General features: G+C 35.6%; 1 protein-coding gene across 2 annotated transcripts in view; it reads right to left on the minus strand.

Moving 5' to 3' along the window:
• Positions 1 to 1,170: 1,170 nt before the first annotated feature.
• LOC144978807 (plastin-2-like) overlaps positions 1,171 to 27,770 on the minus strand; it is a 119,754-nt gene continuing 93,154 nt past the window's right edge. The window contains exons 4-13 of one of the 2 annotated variants that reach the window (XM_078925329.1): positions 27,459 to 27,666; positions 26,196 to 26,381; positions 17,865 to 17,943; positions 16,734 to 16,940; positions 13,813 to 13,989; positions 12,501 to 12,602; positions 11,592 to 11,695; positions 9,913 to 10,050; positions 8,987 to 9,208; positions 1,171 to 6,854 (exon numbers count right to left, since the gene is read on the minus strand). In XM_078925329.1, coding sequence (XP_078781455.1) covers positions 9,038 to 9,208; positions 9,913 to 10,050; positions 11,592 to 11,695; positions 12,501 to 12,602; positions 13,813 to 13,989; positions 16,734 to 16,940; positions 17,865 to 17,943; positions 26,196 to 26,381; positions 27,459 to 27,666 — 1,372 coding nt within the window. In that variant the 3' untranslated portion in view covers positions 1,171 to 6,854; positions 8,987 to 9,037. Of the gene's footprint in view, positions 6,855 to 8,986; positions 9,209 to 9,912; positions 10,051 to 11,591; positions 11,696 to 12,500; positions 12,603 to 13,812; positions 13,990 to 16,733; positions 16,945 to 17,864; positions 17,944 to 26,195; positions 26,382 to 27,458; positions 27,667 to 27,770 lie in introns of both variants that reach the window. The other variant, XM_078925330.1, reaches the window with a different exon arrangement.

Here is a 27,770-nt window from a genome sequence, read left to right on the forward strand (position 1 = left end):
AAGAGCCTTCTCCAAGGCTCGAACCCAGGACCTTCAGATCCGAAAGTGAGTGTCATACCACTAGAGCACATAGTTGCAAATATCATGAGTCGATTGTAATCTCATTCCAAGACAAAGACAGAAAGCAATTGGAAAACAGACACAGGGGGATAGAAGACATAGCAAAGACCTCTCTGCCTTTTATGGGAGATCAGGAACCCCACCCAGGTGTTGCTGTTAGTCAGTGACCCTTTGTAAAGCGCTTTGAGCACGTTGAGTGGATATTGCACTATAGAAAAGCTCAAGTTTTTTAGTTTATTATTATTATTATTATTTTTAAAAATTTTCCATTGACTCAATGATGTGCTGTCACAAAGGGACTTGAACCAGTGACCTACAGGTCAGAACCTTAAGTGTCACACCACAAAACCACAATGCCGCACAATATATAGAAGCAATATTGTTTTGTTTTTTTAACGGTTTTACGGCGCTTGCGACACATTAAGGTCATTCAGCGCCAGTAAAAAGGAAGAAAATGGGATAGTAAAAAGTTCTGGAATTACAATTAAAGCACCCAAGAAAGGTAAGACAAAGGGGAACTGGTTCAAATAGGAAACAGATGTAGATTCCAAGAACACACTATCGAAGTACTTAGTTTGAGATCACTTAAAAGTGTCCTCCATCGCCAAGAACAGGTCCCCACTAAGAGGAATACACATATACTCATATATAATATGTAAATAAACATAATACTAGTGCATAACAGAGAGATGATTTACAAGGAAAATAATATCATCTCCCAAAACTCTAACTACATTTGACTGTTTCCCTCTCAGCTAGGGTATCTGGCCAGGGCGAGGACAAAACCAAGTAATCTCTTTCCAAGACAAAGACAGAGAGCAAGTTGGAAAACAGATATAAGGGGAAAGAAGACACAGTAAGTACCACTATGGTAGGTCAGGAACCCCACCCAGAACGTTATCTCTGTCCGAAAAAGAAATGTAATATCGCCTAACAGGCGTCATGTCCCATCCTATATGATAAGTGTTGCTGTTGGCCAGGGACCCCATGTAAAGCACTTTGAGCACGTTTAGTGGATATTGCGCTATGTAAAAAGCTCAATGTCGCACAACATATACAATCAATATTCAATCAATTTTAAAAAGAGAAGTCAAGAACCCAATGTTATAATAATAATAATAATAATAGTAATAGTAATGTTTTATTATTACTGTATAGCCAAGATTATGGAATGACATTAACGAGACGCGGATCAAATTTATTCATCAGAATCGTCTACGAACGTAACTTAGGATGGTGATATAGATACGGGTATTGATTTAATCAACGTTATGGTCATAGATGGAATAAAATCAATAATAATAATAATAATAATAATAATAATAATAATAATAATAATAATAATAATGACAATTAAATTATAAATTCCATCAATATGATAAAGTTAAGGTTAATTTTTCTATTCTACTCTATTTTCCCGACAAATTTAATAATATAAATAAAAATAATAAAATAATGATAATAATAATAATAATAATAATAATAATAATAACAATAATAATAATAAACTTCCATAACAATTCCTCAAATAAAAATCACATTAGTTAAATTCACAGTCGGGAAGTAACGATAACAACATAGTTGGTTTTATAAAAATAAAAGCAAATTTTCAACAAAGAAAACTAAAAAAAAATAATTTAAAAATAATATAATATAATTGAAAATCAAGAATCTTCACAGAGCATTAAGAAAAAAAAAAAAAAAATATATATAAAAAAAATAAACATCCTTTCGCGTGTACGTCTTATTCTGTAACTCATTCAGGAATCAATTACAAATTATACAGAAAAAAAAAATATATATATATCGTTTGTTTTATTAAAAATATATATTAAAAAATTTCCTTGATATGAAAACTCACTATTCACCCTCTCTCTCTCTCTCAATCTCTCTCAATAGCTGTGACAAAACTATGACGACGCATACTCTACCGTACTCAAAGCAAATAATAGATAGTTCGAAGATGACGTCACTCGTGTCTTTGTTATTGTTCTTTGCCATCCGCGTTTATGAGTAATGCTCACTGAACTGTATTAACCGGACTATAAACGTTCATGGATACACACAGTTTTGTGTGTTGGTCCGTTATACTTCCGGATGGCAATGTTGTGAGCTTCTTAGCCAAGCGCATACTATCTATATAGAGCATAAATTTATGGGGGGAAAAAAAATGTATTTAAAAACAGAAGTAAATTAAGTTCTGAAGAAAATTTTTTTTTATTTTTGTCTATAAAACCCAAACCCGAATGCATAAAAGATTTATGGTTTTGTCACTGCCTGCATCGTGCGAGAGCAAAGTATTAAAAAATTGATAAGACTCGAGCTAGAGGACAAATAAATATACAGAACAAACATTAATTCTTTAATTTCTTTTTTACTTACTGAATATAATTTTCATAGAAATTTTAAACATTTTTTGATGATGTTGATATTAATAATAAAAATAATAATAATAATAATAATAATAATAATAATAATAATAATAATAATAAAAAACAATAACAATAATAACAACAACAACAATAATGATAACAACAACAACAATAATGAAAGAGTTATTTCTCATCTACAGGGAAAGAAGGCACGAACATTGATATCACTTCAGTCGTATCTCAGATAGTCTTGTGGACATTATGAAAACAAACCGAATGGAGATGCTGATAGAAGCAAAATAAGTTGCAACAATTATAGACATTCGGGGATAATTTTTAAAAATAAACAACAACAACAACAAACAACAACACGAACAATAATAATAATAATAATAATAATAATAATAATAATAATAATAATAATAATAATAATAATAATAATAATTACAAATGAGATTATAGAACATGGCATATTAAAAAAATGGAAAAAATAAATAAATAAACAGAAAAAAAAAAAAAAACTAAAATGAAACCAAAAAAATTGTGTGAAATAATCATTGAGATTTTGAACAAAGCATAGAACGATGACAAAATGACACAAAAGGTTATAAAATCCTCTCACAGGAAATAAGACGTAATATATATAAAAAAAATATAATAACAACAACCTAAACACATAAACAAATATAGATGTGAACTCTCACTGATTGAATTAATAAAGATAAAAATTATCTTTTAAAACAAAACACCATTATAACATAAGTATACAAGCGATTTGTCTAATATTTTTGGGAAAGGAGAACCCCGGTTTTTTGTTTTTTTAAAATCATGAATGAATGACTGGTATAAATATAAATCCCCTGTCTTAGAGAAAACAACCAATCAAAAAAAAATAAAGAAAAAAAAAAGAGGAAAATTCAAATTAAGTAATTAAGTTGTTCAATTAAGGGGAAAAAAAAAAAAGTAAGCCGCAATACAAAACTATTATGTATAAAAGGCATGGATCATGGAAACTGTTATGCATAAATTGTATAGATAAGACTCTGTGAAATCAAAGAGACATTTGGAATGATGTTGTGTCTTGGTACCTGGCTGCCAACTGTTGAAAGAGCTAAAGATAACCCAAAAAAACGGGGACACCCCAAAACACACAATATGACCGTCATTACCAAAAACAGCTGTATGTTTGGACTATTATATCATAATATAATCTTTGACTATTGTATAATATAATCAAACAATAACCAAGAGTCCAAAGTCTCGAAGTCGATTAGGGGGGAGGGGGGTTGGGGTTGGGATAGAAGACATATAAATTACCTCCCTGCCCTCTAAGGTCATTAAATTTTTCTCAGATTGCAAATCGGGGCAGTCCCGGTTTATAATCAGGACAATTGGCAGCCACGTAGATAAAGCAAACAAGATAATATTGTGACAATCTTATGTTCGTTACAAAAAAAACAAACAAACAAACAAACAAACAAAATAAATAGACAAAGAATCTTCACAAAATAACAAGGGAAAAAAAAAAATATGTTAAAATCAGCTTCAATGTTAAACGTTACAAAACAGAGATGGAAATGGTGAAAGTTGATTTTAGACGTAATGGTGGCTGATTCATCGACAAGAAAATTTTTAAAAACAAAACAATGAAACACAACACCACATCATTATGGCTGTTAATTGTACAGGTGGTCTTGGTCCCGACATCAATTCAGACAACGGCAATCATGTCCTATTTGCTCATTCATTTATCCGTCGAGTTCATTCTCTGCAAATTTTTTGTCAACAAATAATTTATCATTATCTTTTCAAGCATTCCAAAAAATGTTTCTTTCTTTCTTTTTTTTTTAATTGACCAATCACAACACAAGGGATTGTATTTCAAATTTATCCATAACCTTTAAACTACTATTTTATTCATTTTAATTCGACTGAAGGGCAAGAGCTCAGGTGGTCGCTATTTCGGATAAGTAATATTCATTTCAATTCAAATATCTTTGAAAATGTCCATAACAGACGACACAATAAATGAGCAATAGTCCCGTCTTGTCTTACATAACAGTCAGAAAACAAGCAATAGCTTTAGGTTGTGCAAGATCCAAGGAATAAAAGTAAGGCATGTCGCTTGAACGATTGCAAATTACCACTCGTACTCTCACAGTATTTTCAATTTTATTGCCCTTGATGACATCTCAAACTGCAACATTAGTCTAAGCATTTCACAAAAGAAAAAAAAGTCAGATGGCTAAAACTACGAGAATATACTGTATGTACAACAACAATCGCACCTATTATTCAATTTACAAAGTAAGAAGAAATATATTTCAATAATGCAATGATTCCTATTTGTTCTTACAGTAAAACTATTAAAGGTTAGGGGAATGTTTTATAGTAAAAACAAAAATTTTTTTTCTTTTAATTTGGCCAAAAATACGGAATGGTACAATATGTTTTCAAAACCAAACTTTATTTTTTGTTAATATATCTAATAATAATAATAATAATAATAATAATAATAATAATAATAATAATAATAATAATAATAATAACAATGATTCATTAAATGCTACTTTTAAAAAGAGGGTGGAATGACAATTCAATTCTGTTTATCATGAATCCTTGAGTACTTCACCTTTCACCTTTCAAGTTTCCATTGAACTGAATATCTAATTCTATTGAGGACGTCTACGAAAAAAAAAAAAAAAACCGATTACATTATTCTAGATTGAAAAATTCATCATCATAAAGAAACGACTTAGAATATCAATTACGGAGAGACAGACGCAGTGGAATACTTGGTAGGTTTGTTATTTTAAAAAAAAGTTTCTTTTCTTTTCACTAGTCTCAAAAAAAATTAAAAAAACATTAAAGAAAAAAAAACAAAAAAAAACAAGAAAAAAAAACTAAACAAACAACAAAAAAAAACCCCCAAAAAAACAACAACACAAAAGTTGAGAAGAAATCAACATAAAAACTAACACAATAGGCCAAAAAAAACTAAAAAAACCCTCCCCCCCCCCCCCCCCAAAACAAAAAACAAACAAAGAACAAAAACAAACAAAACATTTATATATCATTTTTAAATAAACCTAATAAGATCAATAAAATTAAGAATTGCAGTGTTTACAAACATAAATATTTCCTGAAACTCAACGATCAACTTACTCTTTTTGTTTTTTCTTTTGAAAATGAACATGTGACCTTGATACACTGATATCAGTAACCTACAGTTATCACATATATATAATATAAGCATTTGGTGCTTCACAATGCCAGAAGATATTCAGAATGCCCTGATATGATTCGAATGCCAAAAAAAGTGTGGAGGGGGGTGGGAAAACCAAATCATTTTTACCTAAGCCACATTTCGTGAGCTAAAATTCATGTTCTAATCCTATTACGTTAAGTAAGTGTCTTAAACCCTCTCCTTCCCACCTACAGGAAAATTTGTCACATTTGTTACGACACAATATACATTTTTCTTATTCAGATTTATTTTGTAACATCACAAACTTTGAAGAATGATCCTTGTTTAATTAATAAGAACATGAAATTGTTTTGTAGAGAGCTTGTTTGAGTTTTAAAAAATCAATTTTTCTGCTGGGTAAGCCTGCCATTTTGGGAAAATACTGAAAATAATCAGGAGAGAGTTAATTTAATGAAAGTTTCAAGTTGTTCTGCAGTTCTGAGAATACGTAATTTCATCAATTCAATGTAAATTCGTAAATTCGAGTAAGTTTTAAAAGAATGGTAGGTGGCTATTGTTGCACGTAGATAAAATGATTTTATAGGGAAATCACTAATGTGTCAATTAAAATGCAAAATGCTAAATTGAGTTTTAAAAAATGCCAAATGACTTTAAAATCGTCACTTTTGGTAACCCTGGACTCGAGATAATTTGATTGCTATTAACTAGATTATGCCTTTGTCCCACTCAAAACAATCCTTTCTAGCATTTAAAAAAAACAGAGTTGGAAAATCTATTTTTAAAAAATAACAAAAGATCTTGAGCTTCTCAAATATTATCCCAGATTCATTTTTAATTCAAAGTATGTAGTATAAATCCATTCATAAACTTACTCGGAACGAAAACGTACAAAAAAAATAAAAAATGCATAAGACAGACAACCGATCAAAAAATATGTTGACGTGTGGTGACATTGGTCGGTAGGGCTGTATCAATCTGAATTGATCACTGGGCTCTTTTGAATCAAAGACTTGAAGGCGACGTAAATTCTTGACGAGGAATGAATTCCCGAATATTAACACTACAATCATGACGAAGATCACAAACTTGATTGACGATGATGACAAAGAAGGTGATATTGATGACGATGATGATGATGATGATGAAGATGATGACGATGAAGATAACGATGATGTTGATAATGAAGATGAAGATTCCAGTAACTTGTCAGAAATCTGGAAAATGAAAATAAAAAATGGAGAGATAAAACAAATTAAAAAACAAAAAACAAACTAGAGTATTTATAAAGCGCATAATCCATTAAACATGCTCAAAACGCTTTACAGGGGGTCCCAAGCCAACAGCACACATCCATTAAACATGCTCAAAGCGCTTTACAAGGGGTCCCATTCCAACAGCACACATCCATTAAACATGCTCAAAGCGCTTTACAAGGGGTCCCATTCCAACAGCACCACTAAGCATGTAGGATGAAACGTAATGCTTGTTATGCGATATTACAATATTTTCAGACTCAGAAAAAAATATCGAATTCACCAGAGTTTAGGTTTACCCAAATTTATAAATATAATAATATTGGTTAAAGAGTGATGTTGGATAAAATTTGAAAATCGCCTATTCTTTGAATTTGAGCAGTTTGCAGACCTGCCAACCCTTCACAATCCAACAAGTGGAATCAGAACGCCAGAAAATAGGAATTTGAGATAAAAAAACTAGGAATGTCTTGACAATGGATACAATTCTGTATCGAAGTGGCCACCATCTTTGCCAACAAAGACATGATTAAAGACAGTATTCTGGCACAGCTGGCAAAACTACATATGATCACATGCGTTAGGTAATGGAATCGGGAATGCAATTAATTTTCCTACTTAGCTCCGTTTTGGCGTTCATTTTTTAAAAAATCACCTTTTTAACACCCCCCCCCCCCCCCCCTCCCCTTCTTTTTTTTAATTCTTACCATTATCATCATTTTTGAAAATCGTAATTTTTGAGACAATGGCGAAATAGTGGAAAAAAGGAAGGGTGATAATAGGAATGATTCCGCCAAAAGTGGAAGGGTTGGCAGGTATGTGTTTGCAACCGATAGATTAAAATTGAGCTTTTATATGGCGCAATATCCACTAAATGTGCTCAAAGCGCTTTACAAGGGGTCCCTGACCTACAGCAGCATGTAACATGTAGAACGAGGCCTGTTAGGCGATATTACACATTTTTTTTCCTGACAGAGACAACGCTATTAACGGCCAGGTACTCATTTTACACCTGAGTAAGGTGAGAGAATGTGAGTAAAGAGCCTTTTCCAAGGACTCAACTATGCGCCAAGCGAGGCTCAAACCTAGGACCTTCAGATCTGAAAGTGAGTGTCATACCACAAGACCACATAGCCGCACACTCAAATGCTTACACTAACAGATCATTACAAAAACATAACAGTAAATAACAGAGAGATGATTTACAAGGGGAAAATATATATAATATATATATATATATATATATATATATATATATTATATATATATATATATATATATATCATCCCTAAACAATAACTGTACATTTAACTATTTCCCTTCAAGTCAAGGACTCCGGCCAGGGTCAGGACAAGACCAAGTAATCTCATTCCAAGACAAAGACTAAGACAGAAAGCAGGTTGGAAAAACAGACATAGTAGGATAGAAGACACAGTAAGTGACCTTCCTGCCCACTGTTTCCCTCCAAGCAAAGGACTCCGGCCAGGGTCAGGACAAAACCCGGTAATCTCATTCCAAGACAAGGAGAAAGCAAGTTGGAAGACATATAGACAGGGGGTAGAAGACACAGCAAGAGACCTCCTGCCCACCATGGGAAGTCAAATGACCCCACTGAGAACATGGGGCAGCGTGGCTCAGTGGTACGGTCTTTGCTTCGTACCCGAAAGGTACTAAAAGGTGCCTGGGTTATTCCAGTCTTCCCTTGGAATAGACCCTAGAGACAAATTTCCCCTATGAGACGAATAAAGGGAATTTTATTTTATTTTATTATTATTATCAATTTTTTAAATATCAGAGCTGATGGTGGCAAAAAGTGAAGAAGAAGTAGAAGAAGAAGAAGAAGAAGAAGAAGAAGAAGAAGAAGAAGAAGAAGAAGAAGAAGAAGAAGAAGAAGAAGAAGAAGAAGAAGTAGAAGAAGAAGAAGAAGAAGAAGAAGAAGAAGAAGAAGAAGAAGAAGAAGAAGAAGAAGAAGAAGAAGCTTGAAATTTTATTTTTTATTTATATATTTATTTTGTTTATATACCATTAATACCAATTAAATCTAAATAAGTATAAGTGGCAAGCTCAAAACAGTGCTAGAATAGGAGACTGACCATAATATGGTGTCTTGTTGGATGTGGTTGATGTCGTCGTCGTCACCTCCATTACTGCCCCACCATCGGAGCCCCGTTGCTGTAGTCCTTGGCCATGAGGCAGGCAAAGATGGTCATCACCATTTTGGGCTTCACTTCCACCAGGTCCTCGGGCAGGGCGTACACTTTGGCTCCAATCTTACGGCAAAGACCGACAGCGTATCTGGCATTGGTGAGCTTGTCCTGAAGGGGGGGGGGGGGGGGGGGGGGGGGGGGGGGGGGGGGAAAGCAGTTGAGAGAATGAATTGGATTAGAAGGAGACAAAGAAATGAAAAAAAAACAAAAAAAAAAATAAAAATAACTTGAGCATTTATATAGCGCAATATCTATCCACTAAAAGTGCTCAAAGCGCTTTAAAAGGGGTCCCTAGCCAACAGCAACACTTATCGTGTAGGACCCAGACATGACGCCTGTTAGGTGGTATTGCATTTTTTTCGACGGAGACAAAACTGTTAACAGCCAGGCACTCATTTTAGACCCGAGTACAAAGACAATGAGAATAAAAGAGCGACCATTTGGCCTGAGAGGACTACACTAAAGTCGAAGCCCTATGGGTCTCAGCTTGAAGACCACAGCATTCCTGCATCTTGTTGACCTTCAGCCATAAAGACATCATGAGGGGGAAGAAGAAGAGGAATATGATGTAATTTGTTTTATTTTAAGGGTTTTACACTCAAAATGTTTACAAATCATAAATTAAAAATGAAAAAAAAAAATAACAGTACATAACAGAGAGATGATGAAAAGGATAAAAATATCATCTCCCAAAACTATAACTATACATTTGACTGTTCCCCCCCCCCCCCCCCCAGGCAAGAACTCTGGTCAGGGTCAGGACAAAACTAAGTAATCTCAGAAGATGAATATGATGATGAAATTTCAGCTACCTCGTAGGAGTGGGCGTCCATCATGACTAGGCTCCAGTCAACGGCCGACGGTTTGATCTTCTCCAACAATTTGATGAGAATTATTCCGTCAGACAGGTTAGGGTCCCTGAAGCTTGTCAGTTTGGCGCTCCCGGCAAGCTGAAACAAACAAACAAACAAACAGATCAGATCATTTTGCTGAGTCGATGCATGGAGATGAAATAACAGATAAAAACTGAAACAAACAAACAAACAAACAAACACATCATTTTGCTGAGTCGATGCATGGAGATGAAATAACCGATAAAAGCTGAAACAAACAAACAAACAAACAAACAAATAGATCAGATCATTTTGCTGAGTCGATGCGTGGAGATGAAATAACCGATAAAAGCTGAAACAAACAAACAAACAAACAAACAGATCAGATCATTTTGCTGAGTCGATGCATGGAGATGAAATAACCGATAAAAGCTGAAACAAACAAACAAACAAACAAACAGATCACATCATTTTGCTGAGTCGATGCATGGAGATGAAATAACCGATAAAAGCTAAAACAAACAAACAAACAAACAAACAAACAAACAAACAGATCAGATCATTTTGCTGACTCGATGCATGGAGATGAAATAACCGATAAAAGCTGAAACAAACAAACAAACAAACAAACAGATCAGATCATTTTGCTGAGTCGATGCATGGAGATGAAATAACCGATAAAAGCTGAAACAAACAAACAAACAAACAAACAGATCAGATCATTTTGCTGAGTCGATGCATGGAGATGAAATAACCGATAAAAGCTGAAACAAACAAACAAACAAACAAACAGATCAGATCATTTTGCTGAGTCGATGCATGGAGATGAAATAACCGATAAGTATAAAAAAGAAAAAAAAAACAATATTAAAAAACCTGAAGCTTTTATATAGCACGTTCAAAGTGCATTACAAGAATCCCCAGGCCAACAGCAACACTCAACGTGTAGGACAAGACATGACACCTATCAGGCGATATTACAATTTAAAAATTTTATTTTGGACGGAGACAATGCTGTTAACTGCCAGGTCCTCATTTTACACCCGAGTGCGGTGAGAAAATGTGAGTAAAGAGTCTTTTCCAAGGGCTAAACTGTGCGCTGCACAGAGAGGGACTCAATCCCAGGACCTCCTGCATAAGTTTGTTACAAAAATCTTTACAATTTAGTTATTGGTACTCCTAGATATTTCATATATGTTACAATGAATGACATAATCAGTCGGATGGTGAAAAGGTTTGAACTGAGATATTACCAAGTTTAGTTAGAAGGTCAATTTTTATCCATAAAAAGTTCTTGTCATAAATGATTAAATCAACCCTTTTTGTACATCTTCGGAAAATATCAAAGCTTAATTTCACTTCTAAATATTTTTTACAGCTAAATAAAAGTTGAAAAAGTATGAAATTTGAGTAAAGTTTCTGGATACCTTTCCCATACATCTGACCAAAACTTCATGAAAAATCATCCGATTTACTTTAAATAAAGATTAAAATGCTCTGGGGAGCATATTCTTTCAGAAAATGAAAAAAAAAAAAATTTTAAATGCAAATCCAAAATTTTCACCTTCAGATTGATTATGTCATGCACTGACATGTTTCCGACTGATTATATCGTGCACTGACACGTATGGCCAAAATAAGAGAGGTAACTAACTCACCCTGGTGTTGGCCCAGTCACGGATTTGGGCGTCAACATCCTCTTTGATGTCCAGTTCCTTGAGGACTGAGATGGTGTAAGCCCTCATCAACTGCCACACAAGGGCTGGGTTGTTGGACAAGGGGATAGATAGATTAGTGGTGGTGGTGGAGGTGGTGGTGATGGTGGTGGTGATGATGATGATGATGGTGGTGGTTGTGGTGTTGGTGTTGATAATGATGATGGTGGTGGTGGTGGTGGTGTTGTTGATGATGATGGTGGTGGTGATGGTGATGGTTGTGGTGGTGTTGTTGATGATGGTTGTGGTGGTGGTGATGGTGATGGTTGTGGTGGTGATGGTGATGGTTGTGGTGGTGTTGTTGATGATGATGATGATGATGGTGGTGGTTGTGGTGGTGATGATGGTGGTGGTGGTGTTGGTGGTGGTGGTGTTGATGATGATGATGATGATGATGATGATGATGATGGTGGAGGTGGTGGTGGTGTTGATGATGATGATGATGATGGTGGTGGTTGTGGTGTTGTTGTTGATGATGATGATGATGATGATGGTGGTGGTGGTGGTGTTGATGATGATGGTGGTGGTGTTGGTGTTGATGATGATGATGATGATGATGATGATGATGATGATGATGATGATGATGATGATGATGATGGTGGTGGTGGTGAAGGATGTGTTGGTGGTGGAGGATGTGTTGGTGGTGGTGGTGGTGGATGATATGTTGGTGGTAATGGTGGTGTTAGCAATGATGATGATGATGATGATGACGATGATGGTGGTTCTAGCAGGGGTGGATGTGTTGGTGGTGTTAGTGATGATGATATGATGATGATAATATGATGACGATGAAGATAATGATGATGATGATGATGATGATGATGATGATAATAATGACGATGCTGTACATACCAAGAGTGAGAGTGGTGACTCCATTGTGTATATCTTCACCTCCAACGCCCACCAGAGAAAAGTCTAACTGCTTTCCAAGCTCGATGACATAGTTACAATTTTCTGGACAAGAAAAACAAAAAGATTTTACAAGATAATATATTAGATAAGATATAGTTGAAACGAAATTAACGTAAGTCAGCTCTTTATTTTGTTTTATTTCTTATTAATTTTTTTTTTTTTTTTTTTTTTTTTACGATAACTACTATGTTACTAGTGTGCATCTTGTGTGAGTGTGTCTATGTCAATATTGTTATAAATGTGTAACCAAATGACAAATTGCCACTTTTTTGGGGACAATAAAGATATATTATTATTATTATCATTATTATTATTATTGTTTTAGACAGCCATTTTAATGTTAGTTCTCACTAACTTATATCGATTAGAATACAAACGCTCATGGTTACACATACGTTTTGTGTGTTGATATGTTATATCTGACTGTTGTGAGTATTTTACCTAAACGCATGGCATCAATATTTTTTTATTGATCCTTTAGGAAAATCCTAATTAAGTATCGGCACATATCTGCAGTTCTGATGATGACTGCTGACATAATCAGGGGCTTGATTTCACAATACTGTGATGGATGGACATTAACAATGTGGAATTGAATGTAAGCTTCAATTTAATTACGAAAACAAATAAAATGAACGCTTAGGGTATCCCCTTTATCAATAAACAGGATGAATGAAACAATACAGATATCTTCACAACGCCACTACCACATTATCTCATTCATCTGTAGTGTTTCATTCATCCTGTTTGTTGATTAAAGGGAAAACCAGAAACGTCCAGTTTATCTGTTTTCGTATATTAAATTGAAGCTTACATTCAATTCCACATTGTTATTTATTTCTTCGAGCTTCGAGCAGCAACATTTACAATGCTGTGATGGACAATAATGGACAGTGGTTTGAGAGTATAGATGTGCGGCTATGTCATCGAGTGGTATGGCACTTGCTTTCAGATCGGAAGGTCCTGGGTTTGAGCCTCGCTCGGCGCATAGTTGGGTCCTTAAAAAAGGTGTAAAATGAGTACCTGGCCGTTAACAGCGTTGTCTCTGTCTGGAAAAAAATTGTAATATCGCCTAACAGGCAGGCATCATGTCTCATTTGTCATGTCGCTGTTGGTCAGGGACCCCTTGTAAAGCGCACTTTGAGCAAGTTTATTGGATATTACGCTATATAAAAGCTCAAATTAAAAAAAAAAATGTTTTAAAAACAAGCTCAAAATCACCACTACCACCACCACCAGCACTACTACTGACCAATTTTCTTCATCTTGGACTGGAACTGCTTAAACTTCTTGTTGACGCGGTTCCAGTCGACGATGCCCTTCCGGCAGATGTCAAAGAGCTGGAAGATGATGAGGCCGTCTGTGAGATCGTTGTAGATGTAATGCACGTACGGGGACACGCCCATGGAGTTCATCCAGTTACGATAGGCTGGGGAAATAGAATTTAAAGGGTCAAAATAGAGAATTTAAAGGGTCAAAATATAGAATTTAAAGGGTCAAAATATAGAATTTAAAGGGTCAAAATATAGAATTTAAAGGGTCAAAATATAGAATTTAAAGGGTCAAATATAGAATTTAAAGGGTCAAAATATAGAATTTAAAAGTCAAAATATTTAAATAGATCTTGAATCAGAATTTTTTAAAAGATGTCACATTTCCGGGTTTTCTCTGAACGCGCATTTTATCATAAATAAAGTGGAGCTATATGCCCTTATTATTGAAAAATACTGGTAAAATATAGAATTATTAACATACAAAGAAAGTAGTCCTTCAGAGCCGTACGGCCCATGGAGCCGGAGTTAATCCCGGATTCTATAGCGTTAAACAGAAAATATAAATTGCTTGCTATCCTTTGGATAGGACGCTAGTCTATCGCAAAAGTACTTTCTCCCAAAATCTAATAGACTAAACTACCCATTCACTGCTGGGTGGACAGAGGGGTCAGAAATAAATTTCGTCTATACCCGGGATCGATCTCGGTCCCTTTGTGTGTGAATCGAGTGCTCTACCAACTGAGCTGTCAGTACCCCCTCAAAATTTTTACATAGACCTTAACTCTCTCCTTACCAGCCATTTTCAGGATTTTCCCAAAAAAACTTCACACCCAACTAACACAAAAATAGATTTTTCATCACTCAAACACAATAGCAGTAAAGTTCTTCCGATGCATAATTTATTTAGTAAAACATGCTCTACAACACACTGTGTGTGTTCATTTTCTTTCAATTTCATGATGTACTAAAGAAATTTGAAAAAAGAAAAATGTTGGTTGTATCGTAACGAATGTGACGATTTTCCTATAGTCGATAAAGAGAGGGTTAACAATGTGGAACTGAGCGGTAGAATTTATAAATTTCACGGAATTTTTTTTTCTTTCCTTAATACTGCGGTAATTTAAGGAAAAAATTATTTAAAAAATTCCTTTATCACTGCGGCCAAATTCAAATTCCGTAATAATTCTTCCATTTCCATAAGTCCGTAAACCTCATCAAATTTCCAGAACAATTGGATTCTATAGTCTGATGTCACGTCCGCCCAGCAACGAGCAGCTTGGTTCTAAACAAAGAAAATCGGTACTTTTTATTCTTCATGCTGGCTAGAGCTTTTTCACATGTCATGTGATCAGAGTGTATAAAAGTGGTCAGATTTATGTTTTTCTCCTCTGGATACACTTTTATGCTCATCGGAGAAGTACTTCATAAGGGCGTCCGCCATTGTTCCGATAGTTTAGAACCAGTTACTAAGTTACTATGCATCATTACGAGGGAAGTGACGTCACGACTGTTGAAGCCTATTACGGATGGTGCATCTAGACAGGCAGGCCGTTTTCACCTTATTTCAAATTCTTAGGATCTTGACCATCCCCACATATACTATTTTGAGGCTGTGGGTTATATTTAAGAAAAGAGAAAAAGCTTTAAAGTAAATAAAACAAAACAACAAAAACCAACTAACTGTCTTGCTTTCTCACCCTATCTAATGCCCAAACCAACAGAAAGGTTTTACACAAGCCCTTTGTAAAGCGCTTTGAGCACGTTTAGTGGATAATGCGCTATATAAATGCTCTCCTTTTTTTTTCTTTAAAAAATTGACCCCAAAAAAAAACCCCTTTATCACTAATAATGCTCTGTGTTAAAAAAACAAACAAAACTAAACTACTACTCAATGATAGGGGAGACGACTAAGGTTTGACTTCTTTGGTTTGATTTGATGTGAATTATTAATTGAGTAGTGGCCCTTTGGCCTTGTATGTTGATTGAAGAGTTTGGGTCACACACAGGGTTTTTTTCTTTTTTTCTTTTTTTTTTTTTTGTAATAGTTTGAGCGAATTGCGAAAGGGTTTTGAGCCCGAAAAGGTCTGTGTTTTAGTATATTTTGTTCTTTTTTTGAAGCTGTTATATTGATCGATCTGTTTTTTTAAACTTTTTATTGATATATTTATGTTTTCAGTGTTTTTTTTTTTTTTTTTTTTTTTTTGTTTTGTTCTTGGCGAAGAAGGTTTTGACCGAAATAGTCTAAGTTTGGTATATTGTTATTCTTAACTGTTTTTATATTGTTTAAGAAAAAAACAAAACAACCAAATCTGATAGGTGGTCCTGATAGCTCAGTTGGTAGAGCACTCGCTTCACATGCAAAGGGACCAAGATCAATCCCGGGTACAGTTGAGATTTTTTTCTGACCCCCCCCCCCCCTCCCCCCCTGTCCACCCAGCAGTGAATGGGTAGTAGCTGAGTCGGTTAGATTTGGAGGAAAGTACTTTGCGATAGACTAGTGTCCTATCCAAAGGATAACAAGCATTTGCTATGGCCTGTTTCCGGCTATAGAAACCGGGATAAACTCAGGCTCCATGGGCCTAATGGCTCTGGCTCTGAAGGACTTCTTAACCCTCTCCTTACCAACTATAGGAAAATCGTCACATTCGTTACGATACAACCAACATTTTTCTTATTCAAATTTCTCTTGCACATCATAACATTTATAGAAAATGAACAGTGTGTTGTAGAGCATGTTTTAGTAAAGAAATAATGTATGGCAAGAACTTTACCCCAATTGTGTTTGAGTGATAAAAAAATATATTTTTGTGTTAGTTGTGTGTGAAGTTTTGGGGAAAATCCTGAAAATGGCTGGTAAGGAGAGGGTCAAACACTCTGATATAGATAGAAGATAACTCACTCTTTTCCTCCCTGGTCTCTTCCTGAATGTCCAGCTCGATGTTGGAGTCGACTTGCTCCAAAGCCGGGTAGTTGTTGAACAAGTTAGCCACGAAGGCCAGGTTGAGCTTGGCATTGCCCTCCACCACATCCTGGGGTCCCACGAAGGAACGACAGCCAATCTTGTGGGCTTGCTTCAGCATGCATTCAGCACGCTGGTGCATATCTGCTACCTGTTTAAAAAAAAAAAACAAAACAAAAAAAACAAACTTTTTAGAACTTGAGATTTTATATAGCGCAATGTATCCACTAAACATGCTCAAAACATATTACAAAGGATCCCTGACCAACAGCAACACGAAACATGTAGAACGAAACGATATTACAATTTTTTTTTCGACAGAGACAATGCCAGAGATGGCCAGGTACTCATTTTACACCTGAGAGAATGTGAGTAAAGAGCCTTTTCCAAGGACTCAACCATGTGCCGAGTGGGGCTCGAACCTAGGACTTCCCGATCCGAAGGCAAGTGTCATAACACCAGACCACATCATACCGTTTTGAGAAGACTGGGCCAGTCACAATTCAATTCAATTCAATTCAAAGGTTTATGTTAGCCAATTGCCAATATGAACCATGCATGCATTTACAAATAATTTCAAATCAATACAGGTAAAAGGAAACGACCAAAATAATTAAATAGATAAATAAATAAATAAATATGAATATAATCAGTAAATAGACAGAAAAAATAAATACATAAATAATTAAGTGACTAAATAATAAATAAATAAATAAATAACCATAACTTGAGCATAATAATAAATTATAAACGAGCTTTTTAAATGAGCTTTTATATAGCGCAAATCCACTAAACATGCTCAAAGCGCTTTACAAGGGATCCCTGGCCAACAGCAACACTTAACCTGTAGGACGGGACATGACGCCTGTTAGATGATATTACAATTTTTTCGGACAGAGACAACGTTGTTGACAGCAAGATACTCATTTTACACCAGAGAATGTGAGTAAAGAGCCTTTTCCAAGGACTCAACTATACGCCAAGTGAGGTTCAATCCCCGGACCTTCCGATCCGAAAGCGAGTGCCATACCACTAGACCACATAGCCGCACAAATATAAAAATACAAGCACCAACCTGGAGAGGGGTGAGATCTACATTGCTGTCGGATGGGGCAATCTGCTTCAGCAAGATGGTGTAAGCCTCAGAGTCCTGTACAGATGAAAAAGAAAAGAATGAATAATGTTATGAATAAAGACATGAATAACGTTAGATGGATCTTAGACGGATCGCATTGCATTCCTACTTTTCGATGAATGAGAATGAATATCCATCACTGTCGCGCATGCATTTGGAACCATTCATCTGTTTTCCTGGTTGAATTTGTTTGCAGCTGCCATTCTGCCGTTCTATGATAATATAATAATAATAATAATAATATAATAATAATAATAATAATAATAATAAAAAATAATAATAATAATATAATATAATAAAAAATAATAATAATAATAATAATAATAATAATAATAAATAATATAATAAAATAATATATAATAATAATAATAATAGTAGTAGTAGATCTTTATTGTCCATAAATATGGCAAGTTGTCATTTAGTTGATAAAAGGACGTAAGCGCCATGGAGTTAGTTTTTAAGCTATAGTCAGAAATGTGTTCGAAATTTCTAAGGGTTTGTTTTATGTTTCAATTCCAAAATTTTGAATTTCTGATAGTGTTATATATATCGCTCTGTTTGGCAAACATGTTAAGTGGTTAAAGGCAAAACTGGACATAAATAATGAAATTCTGGAAGAGAATTGGTACAGTTTGGAGACCACAACATATCTCTAGTTTATTTTGTGTCATGACACGGTAAGAACTACGAGAGAAGGTTGAGAAGGCAGTAAAATCAATAGCTTTTGTTCACATTGGTTTTAATATGCTTCGAGTAAATGATTATTTCTGACATAAAATACACAAAACCTTGAATAATTTGACTCTCTCTCTCTCTCTCTCTCTCTCTCTCTCTCTCTCTCTCTCTCTCTCTCTCTCTCTCTCTCTCTCTCCATCTGCCAAATGACCGAAATACACCAGTAAAACCTTCATACAACAAAAAAAGAAGGATGGGTGAAATTCATCGCTTATTGTTCACAAAATGAAAAAAAAACCCAACAACTTTCGATACATAATAAGACTACAGGAAATTTAAAACAGGAAAGACAAGTATTCTGGAATATCTACAAAAATAAAATCAAGGAGAGAGACCAAAAGAGTATCAATAAAATACTGAAAATGAAGGTGGTCCTGATAGCTCAGTTGGTAGAGCACTAGCTTTACACATAAAGGTACCAAGATTGATCCCGAGATTTTTTTCTGACCCCCTCGTCCAGCCAGCAGTGATTGGGTAGTTGGGTCTGTTAGATCTGGCGGAAAGTGTACTTTGCGATAGACTAGTGTCCTATCCAAAGGGTAGCGAGCAATTGCAATTGTCCGTTTCACGCTATAGAAACCGGGATAAACTCCCATCTGCATGGGCCTAGAGGCTATGAAATGGAAAATGAAGAATTTATCACAAATAAAAGTCAGATCTATTTGGATTACTTAAATACGCTTCAACAGTCGTGACGTCACTTCCCTCATAATGACACATGGTAACTGGCTCTAAACTATCGAACAATGGCGGATGCCTTATGAATATTTCTCCGACAAGCATAAAAGCGTATCCAGAGAGAAAAACATTATAAATCTGATCATGTTTCGACAGTTATACATACTGATCACAAGACATATGAAGTTCTAGCCAGCAAAAGAATAAAAAGTACCGATTTTCTTTGTTAGAACCGATGGCCGCCGTTGCTGGCGAGTAACATCAGACTATGAATCCAATTCCATTCACCCTATCTCTATTCAACGAAGAGGAGGAAATGAAGTTACATGCGTTAACATTGAATAATATTAGTTTATGGATACCCATGAAAATATTGAATAGATCTGGAAACGATGTAAGAGAAGAAGGTGAAGGTCAGAAGTACGACGAAAAACAAACGAAAGATGATGAAAAAGATCGAAGAGTAGAAAAGAAATGAAAGTAAGAATCTTGAATATATGAATTTTGTGTCAAATGTTTTAACTCTCTCCTTACTGGCATTTCCGATTTTCCCAAAACTTCAAACCCAACCTATACAAAAATAGATTTATTTCACTCAAACACAAAGCTGTTAGTTCTTGCTATACATATTTTTTTTGCTAAACGAACTCTTCAACACAGTGTTAATATACTTTAACTAAGCAAACATTTTGTTCAAATATTATGAAATACAAAAGAAATAAATGAGAAAATTGTTGACTGCATCAAAGCGAATGTGACGATTTTCCTATTGATGGTAAGGAGAGGATTAATAACGCACAACAAATCGTCCGTACAATATTTATAGATACTGTAAACAACTTAAGGAGTGAAAGATGACAAACTCAACAACTTGTGAAAATCAAACATTCAATACAAATAGTGACCACATTCTTTATGCTGTACACTGAAAAACCCATTTTTAAAATTTGGCCAGAAACTCGTCCTTCAAATATCAATCGATTAAATGACCCTCGTCCCGGCAAAACAAACTCTCAAACCTGGACGAAGTCCCAGGTTTGAGAGGTTTTTGTTTTGCCAGGATGAGGGTCATTTAAATCGATTGATATTTGAAGGACGAGTTTTCTGGCCAAATTTTAAAATATGAGTTTTTCCAAAGTACGGCAGCAGCATTGTAAAAAGAATTTCTTCTCCCAGATTCTATTGCTGATAACACTTAAGGAAATGGAAATGAATTTGTGCTTTGGTAGAGTGTTAATCTTTGTGGCCTGTGGAAACTTTTACCGATTGCAGGGTGGAAAGAAGACAATTCAACGACTCGTGAAAAAAAATTAAACATTCAACATAAATAGTTTGCAAATAAATCAGAAAATGCGTGGAATAAAATGCTTTTTTAAACTTGAGCTTTTATATAGCGCAATATCCACTAGACGTGCTCAAAGCGCTTTACAATGACAGACAAAGCAGAGATGTTATGTGTTTTTTGTTTTGTTTTTAAGGGTTTTAAGGCGCTTAAAACACATTTCGATCACTTCAGTGCCTAGTAAAAAAAAAGAAGAATACGAGATAGTGAAACAATTCTAGAATTACAAGTAAAGGTACCCAAGAAAAAAAAGAATGATAAAGGGGAATTGGTTCAAATAGGGATCGAATGTAGTTTCCAAGAGCAAACTATCAGTGTACTTAGTAGTTTGGGTTCACCAAAAAGTTGCACCAAGACCCCAGAACAGGATCCCACCAAGAGGAATACACTCAGATGTTTACAGAATATATCCAACTAACAATACATAACAGAGAGATGATTTACAAGGAAAAAAAAATCATCTCCCAAAACTAACGCTAAACATTTGACTGTCTCGCTCTCAGCTAATGACTATGACAAGGGCCAGGACAAAAACAAACTGCCATTCCAAGACAGACAGCAACATGGAAAACAGATATAAGGGGATAGAAGACACGAGAAGGGGATAGAAGACACGAGCAAGTGACGTCCTGCCCATCATGGGAGGTCAAAGGACCCTACCAGGCAAAGCAGAGAGGAAAATACAAGAGAAAATCATCCCAAAAACAGCCTGCCTGGACTAGGGAATATAAAAGATAAACACCAAAAATTTTTAAAAATCAATTTAAACAAAAAAAAAAAATTTATTTTAAAATCTATTCACAAGAGCAGAATAAAATGAGTGGTTAAGGCATTGTACTGTAACCCGGATAGTCCCGGGTTCACGCCCTGCTTCAGGCTTTTTCCTTTTTTAATTTTTTCCATGGGCAAGATTATTAACCCCCCCCCCCCCCCCCAATTTTCTCACTTTGGAAAACATGGATGTCTCCTGTTCACACCAGACATCTTGTTTGATGGATTATCTATATTCCTTCACCGATAGTGCATTAGTGAAAGGGCTTAATTTATTTTTTTCATACCTAATAAGGATACCATTTCTAATAGGTTTCAACAGTCGTGACATCACTTCCCTTGTAATGACGCATAATAACTTAGTAACTGTTTCTAAATTATCAGAACAATGGCGGAAGCCCTTATGAGATACTTCTCCGACGAGCATAAAAGTGTATCCAAAGGATAAAAACATTATAAATCTGATCATGTTTTGACTTTTATATATTCTGATCACATGACATGCGAAAAAGTTCTAGCCATCATGAAGAATAAAAAGTACAGATTTTCTTTGTTTAGAACCAAGCTTCTGGTTGCTGGGCGGACGTGACATCAGACTACTGAATCCTATTCAAGTGTAAAAGATGACTCGTGGAAATTCAATCATGGGTACCAGCAGGAAGAAGTTCTGAAACCTGAAACAAAAATCTCGACACTTTGCCAAACCTGAAAATGTTCCTACTGAAAATGCGGCCTAAACTTTACTCTTATTTCATCACCGTTTTTATACCATTATTAAATGATTACACAGCAAACATATTGACACAATGAGGAAATTAATTTGATTTTAAAACCAACTTTCCTGAATCTACCTCCATACACTGAAAAGGTGGCTGAATTACGTTGTCGAATTAGGTTATTTTACTCAAAACACTGAAACCGGAGGTATTTGACTTCGAGATATCGCGAAACTGGAATTCCGGCATGAACCGGAAAACTGGAACCCATGAATTAAATACAAACAGCGACTATTGGCATGACAATAAAACATAACAGAACAAGTACTTTCAACCCAACAAGTTACCGACAAAAAAAAAATAGAAATGTTTTCACCCTTAACATCTACTTATGTCCACACTGTCACTCGCTTCACATGGAAAGGAACCGAGATCGATCCCGGGTGCAGACGAGATTTTTTCTCACCCCCTCCCCCCGCCCCTTTCCACCCAGTAGTGATTGGGTAATGCTGCTGGGTCTGTTAGATCTGGCGGAAAGCAATGTACTTTGCGATAGACTAATGTCCTATCCAAAGGATAGCAAGCAATTGCTATTGTCAATTTCAGGCTATAGAAACCGGGATAAACTCCGGTTCCATGGGCCTCATGGTTCTGAAGGACTACTTTGTCTAAACTAGTCTGAGTTTTGACATGATGATGATGATGATGATGAAGGTGATGATGATGATGATGATGATGATGATGATGATGATGATGATGATGATGATGACAATGATGGTGATGATGGCCATGATGATGGTGATGATGATGATGGTGATGGTGATGATGATGATGAATGACGATGACGACGACGATGATGATGATGACGATGATGAATGACGATCAAATGATGATGATGACGATGAATGAAGATGATGATGATGATGATGCTACAGAAATTGCGACACGGACACTGACAATGAATCAACAGCCTTCTGGGGTGCAGGAAAACAAGATGATGAAAACAACAATCAAGTGGGAAATGAATGACACGGGACATCGGACCGACAAGAGAACGACAAATCAAAATCATGAAAAAACGGAAGACAACAGTCTGGAAGAATTGGACAGATTGGGAAAAAAAAAACAAAAAACAACAAAACAAAACAAAACAAAACAAACAAAAAAAAAGAAAGAATTTGATATGACAACCTTAATACGTTCATAATAAATCACATACAGAAATCACATAATAAAATATAGACCATCCGCGCGCAATTGATTTTCAGTTTGAGCTCAGAAGTTATCAGCTTCTTTTATCTTTGTCCTTCTGAATTTTTCCCCCCATAGTTATGAAAATAAAATAAAGGCATACACAAAGAAACAATAGAATTCAAAATCGAACCCCCCCCCCCCCCCCCAGTAAACAAAAAAAAAAGAAAAATATACGAAAATAAATGTTTTAAAATTTTAATGAATAAGCATTTAAAAAATAAAAAAAATAAGTATCCAATTCTAACATTTACATAACATAAGGATTTAATAGAAGAAAAACCCCCTTCTAATTCCTATAATTCTTTTCCTCTTCCTCAGCAATCACCACGAATACACGTTTCATAAAACATCACAGGAGAGTTCCAAAACACTCAACACCAAAACTCACCATATCCTTAATGGTCAAGGGTATTTTCTACGAAAAATTACAAGGATCAAAAATATCAAACTGTTGTTTGTTTGTTTTTAAGGGTTTTACAGTGCTTTCGGCACATTTAGATCATTTCAGGGCCAGTAAAAAGGAAGAAAATGAGATAGTCCAAAAAAAATAATTATAGATTTACAATTGAAAGCACACAAGAAAAAATAAGACAAAGGGGAATGGTTCAAATAAAGAACAGATGTCGATTCCAAGAGTTGTACCATCAGTGTTCTTAGTTTGAGATAACTTAAAAGTCTCATCCAGACACAAATGTTATATATCTAATAGAAAAAAATAATACAGTACATAACAGAGAAATGGTTTACAATGAAAACAAAAATATCCCAAAACAAACTGTATATTTGACTGTTTCCCTCTCAGCCAGGGTCAGGACAAAACCAAGTAATTTCATTATCAAGACAAAGACGGAAAGCAAGTTGGAAAACAGATATTGGGGGATAGAAGACACAGTAAGTACCTATCTCAGCCATGGTCAGGACAAAACCAAGTAATCTCATTCCAAGACAAAGACAGAATGCAAGTTGGAGAACAGATATTGGGGGATAAAAGACACAGAAAGTACCGTCTCAGCCATGGTCAGGACAAAACCAAGTAATCTCATTCCAAGACAAAGACAGAAAGCAAGTTAGAAAACAGATATTGGGGGATAGAAGACACAGTAAGTATCCCTCTCAGCCAGGTTCAAGAAAAAAACATGTAATCTCATTCCAAGACAAAGACAGAAAGCAAGTTGGAAAAGATATTGGGGAATAGAAGACACAGTAAGTACCTCTCTCAGCCAGGGTCAGGACAAAACCAAGTAATCTCATTCCAAGACAAAGACAGAAAGCAAGTTGGAAACAGATATTGGGGGATAGAAGACACAGTAAGTACCTCTCTCAGCCAGGGTCAGGACAAAACCAAGTAATCTCATTCCAAGACAAAGACAGAAAGCAAGTTGGAAAACAGATATTGGGGGATAGAAGACACAGTAAGTATCCCTCTCAGCCAGGGTCAGGACAAAACCAAGTAATCTCATTCCAAGACAAAGACAGAAAGCAAGTTGGAAAACAGATATTGGGGGATAGAAGACACAGTAAGTATCCCTCTCAGCCAGGGTCAGGACAAAACCAAGTAATCTCATTCCAAGACAAAGACAGAAAGCAAGTTGGAAAACAGATATGGGGGATAGAAGACACAGTAAGTATCCCTCTCAGCCCACTATGGGAGGTCAGGGAACCCTGCCCAGAATATCAAACTGTAAAAATTACATAGAATATCATGATATTTTAGTAGATCTGATCAAAAAGATCAGAGGTCAGTAGGAAAAGTCACACGGTTCTATTTACAATTTCCGAAAAGGATGAATAAAGTTGATTATTATTATTACAATTATCATTATCATTATTATTATTATTATTATTATTATTATTATTATTATTATTATTATTATTATTATATTATCATTATTATTATCATTATTATTATTATTATTATTATTATTATTATTATCATTATTATTATTTTTATAGAGTATTCCAGAGGTCAAAAGACCAGTAGACCCAACAGGCCAATAGGTCTAAGAGGACGAGCTGGCTACGCGAGTGTTCGACCAACTAAGCCCCCCCCCCCCCCCCCCCCCACACACACACACACCTCATGTGTTTCATTTGTTGTGGTAAACAAAATAAAATTCCATTCCTTCACCTAATGAGGAAATGCGTGTTTTTGTTGTTTGGTGGTTTTTTTTCACATCTGTATCAAGAGCAGACTGAAATGACAAAGTGTAGCCATGCAAAATAAGCAAAAGGGTTAAATTTCTTGCACAAGGAGAAAGAATTGTGAAATAAAAAGGCTCAAATATGGGCTTTATTTTTTGCTTTTTTTTCGTACGATAATACAATGCCTTTTCCACACGACTATTAACATTGGGATAGCAGACGTATCTGGGATTGCAAAAAAAAATTTCATGTTTTTTTTTTTTTCTATAACAGAAAATGATTTCAGACAAAACTCCAGTGTCAAGGCCATAAAAGGAAATAAAACTAGAAATAAAAGACTTCTGCCTTTCAGATATTTTAGAACAGAATCCCCCCTCCCCCCCACCAAAATAAAAACAAAAAAAAACAAAAGAAAAATTAAAAAATTAAAGATCACTTTATTTTGAAAAAAAAAAAAAAAGAAAGATTGTCAGGAAAAAAAAAAAAGTGATGTTTTGGAAACACTAAATGGAAAAATTAAATAAAGATCTTCAAATGAACAACCTCCCCCCCCCCCCCCCCCCTTTTACCAAACAAACACACCAACAAAAAAACAAAAAAAAAAACAAAGAGAACATTAAAAAACAAACCTTGATGTCCTCAGAGAAGTTGTTCACACGTCTGTTGGAGCCGGCATTCTTCAGGTGGTAGTTGACCCACCTGAGCAGGATGGCCTCTGGGGAGAGTTTCTGAAGATCCTCTAGCGTCTCTCCTTCCTCCAAGAGGTGAATGAGACCTGGGTGATGGGTCAGATTGATCTCACTCAACAATCCAATCTGTTCGAGATTGGGGGGAGGGGGGGGGGGAGGGGGGATAAAGAAAAGACAATGAGCTTTAAAACTTGAGCTTTTATATAGAGCAATATCCACTAAACGTATTCAAAGCGCTTTGGAAGGGGTCCCTGACCAACAGCATCTTTCTTACTTACTTACTTATCCAAACCAGCGACCACGTGAGCTCTAGCCCTACGGTTTTGTACCATGACGTAGAAGTTAGACGTCTTATGTAGTTGTTCCAGGTGACTATAAAGTGTGTTACTGATGCTTGGATTTGGTGGGAGGAATGTGCCTCTCGACCAACAGCATCAAGTATCATGTACAGGATGCCTGTTAGGCTATATTGCAATTTTTTCCAACCAGAGACAACGCAGTTAACGACCAGGTACTCATTTTACACCAGAGTACTGTGAGAGAATGGGAGTAAAGAGCCTTGTCCAAGGACTCAACTATGCGTCGAGCGAAGCTCGAAACCAGGACCTTCCGATCCAAAAACGAGTGTCATACCACAAGACCAGATAGCTGGGTCAGCCTGCACATTTTATAACACGCTCTAATCTTGATGTCACTGTATGATATAAAATTTAACAACAGGGTTGCCAACTCAGGAGGCGGAAATACGAATATAGTCTCAGAGCTGCCAACTTTTCAAAATGCAAAAACGTATTATTATACGCGGTGCGGCGCGGACGCCCAATTCATGTCTTAAAATGGCATATTTATTGATGTACTTAAGTACTAGAATGGTCAGAACTGTAATACTAAGAGAAGATTACCTTTATCATCATACTGGGTAGGCATAAGTGATGGGGAGGTGGTGACAGAAGCAGATTACTGAGGCTTGGGCTTAACAGCCTCCTTTGTGGCGAAAATTTTCTCCCAAGATTATTTTTATCAGATTTTCTTCTTTTTTTTTTTTTTTTTTTTTTGGATTTTTTTTCTTTTTCTGGATTGGCCAAATTGTACTAAGTACGATTTTATCGTACTGGTTGGCAGCTATGTAGTCTCAGCGCTGAAAGAGTTAAGAAGATTTTTTTTAAAAAACTGCATCAGACATTTATTTTTTGGGAGACTCACTCTAATGATTTGCCACAAAAGTCCGAGCACCAAATGCGGCTTGCCTGTGTCGATGTCATCGGGGCCGATGTTGACAGTGGAGCAGCCGATGGCCCGGGCCGAGTTGATGGCCAGCGTCAGGTTCTCGTGGCGCCTGTAGACATTTAGGTTGGTCTTGTTGATGGTTCTCTCGTCGATAGTGGAAGGCACAGACTTGTTTATCAATTTGCTGAAAAGACGAGGGGATAGAAAAAAAAATAGAAAAAGCATTTTTTGACAAAAAAATAATATCTTCTAAAATAATTAAATATAAACAAATCAATCAATACAAAA

Source organism: Berghia stephanieae, chromosome 8 (assembly GCF_034508935.2).
Source record: "Berghia stephanieae isolate SIO BIC M18660-M18661 chromosome 8, UCSD_Bste_1.3, whole genome shotgun sequence".
Taxonomy (NCBI): Eukaryota; Metazoa; Mollusca; class Gastropoda; order Nudibranchia; family Aeolidiidae; genus Berghia; species Berghia stephanieae.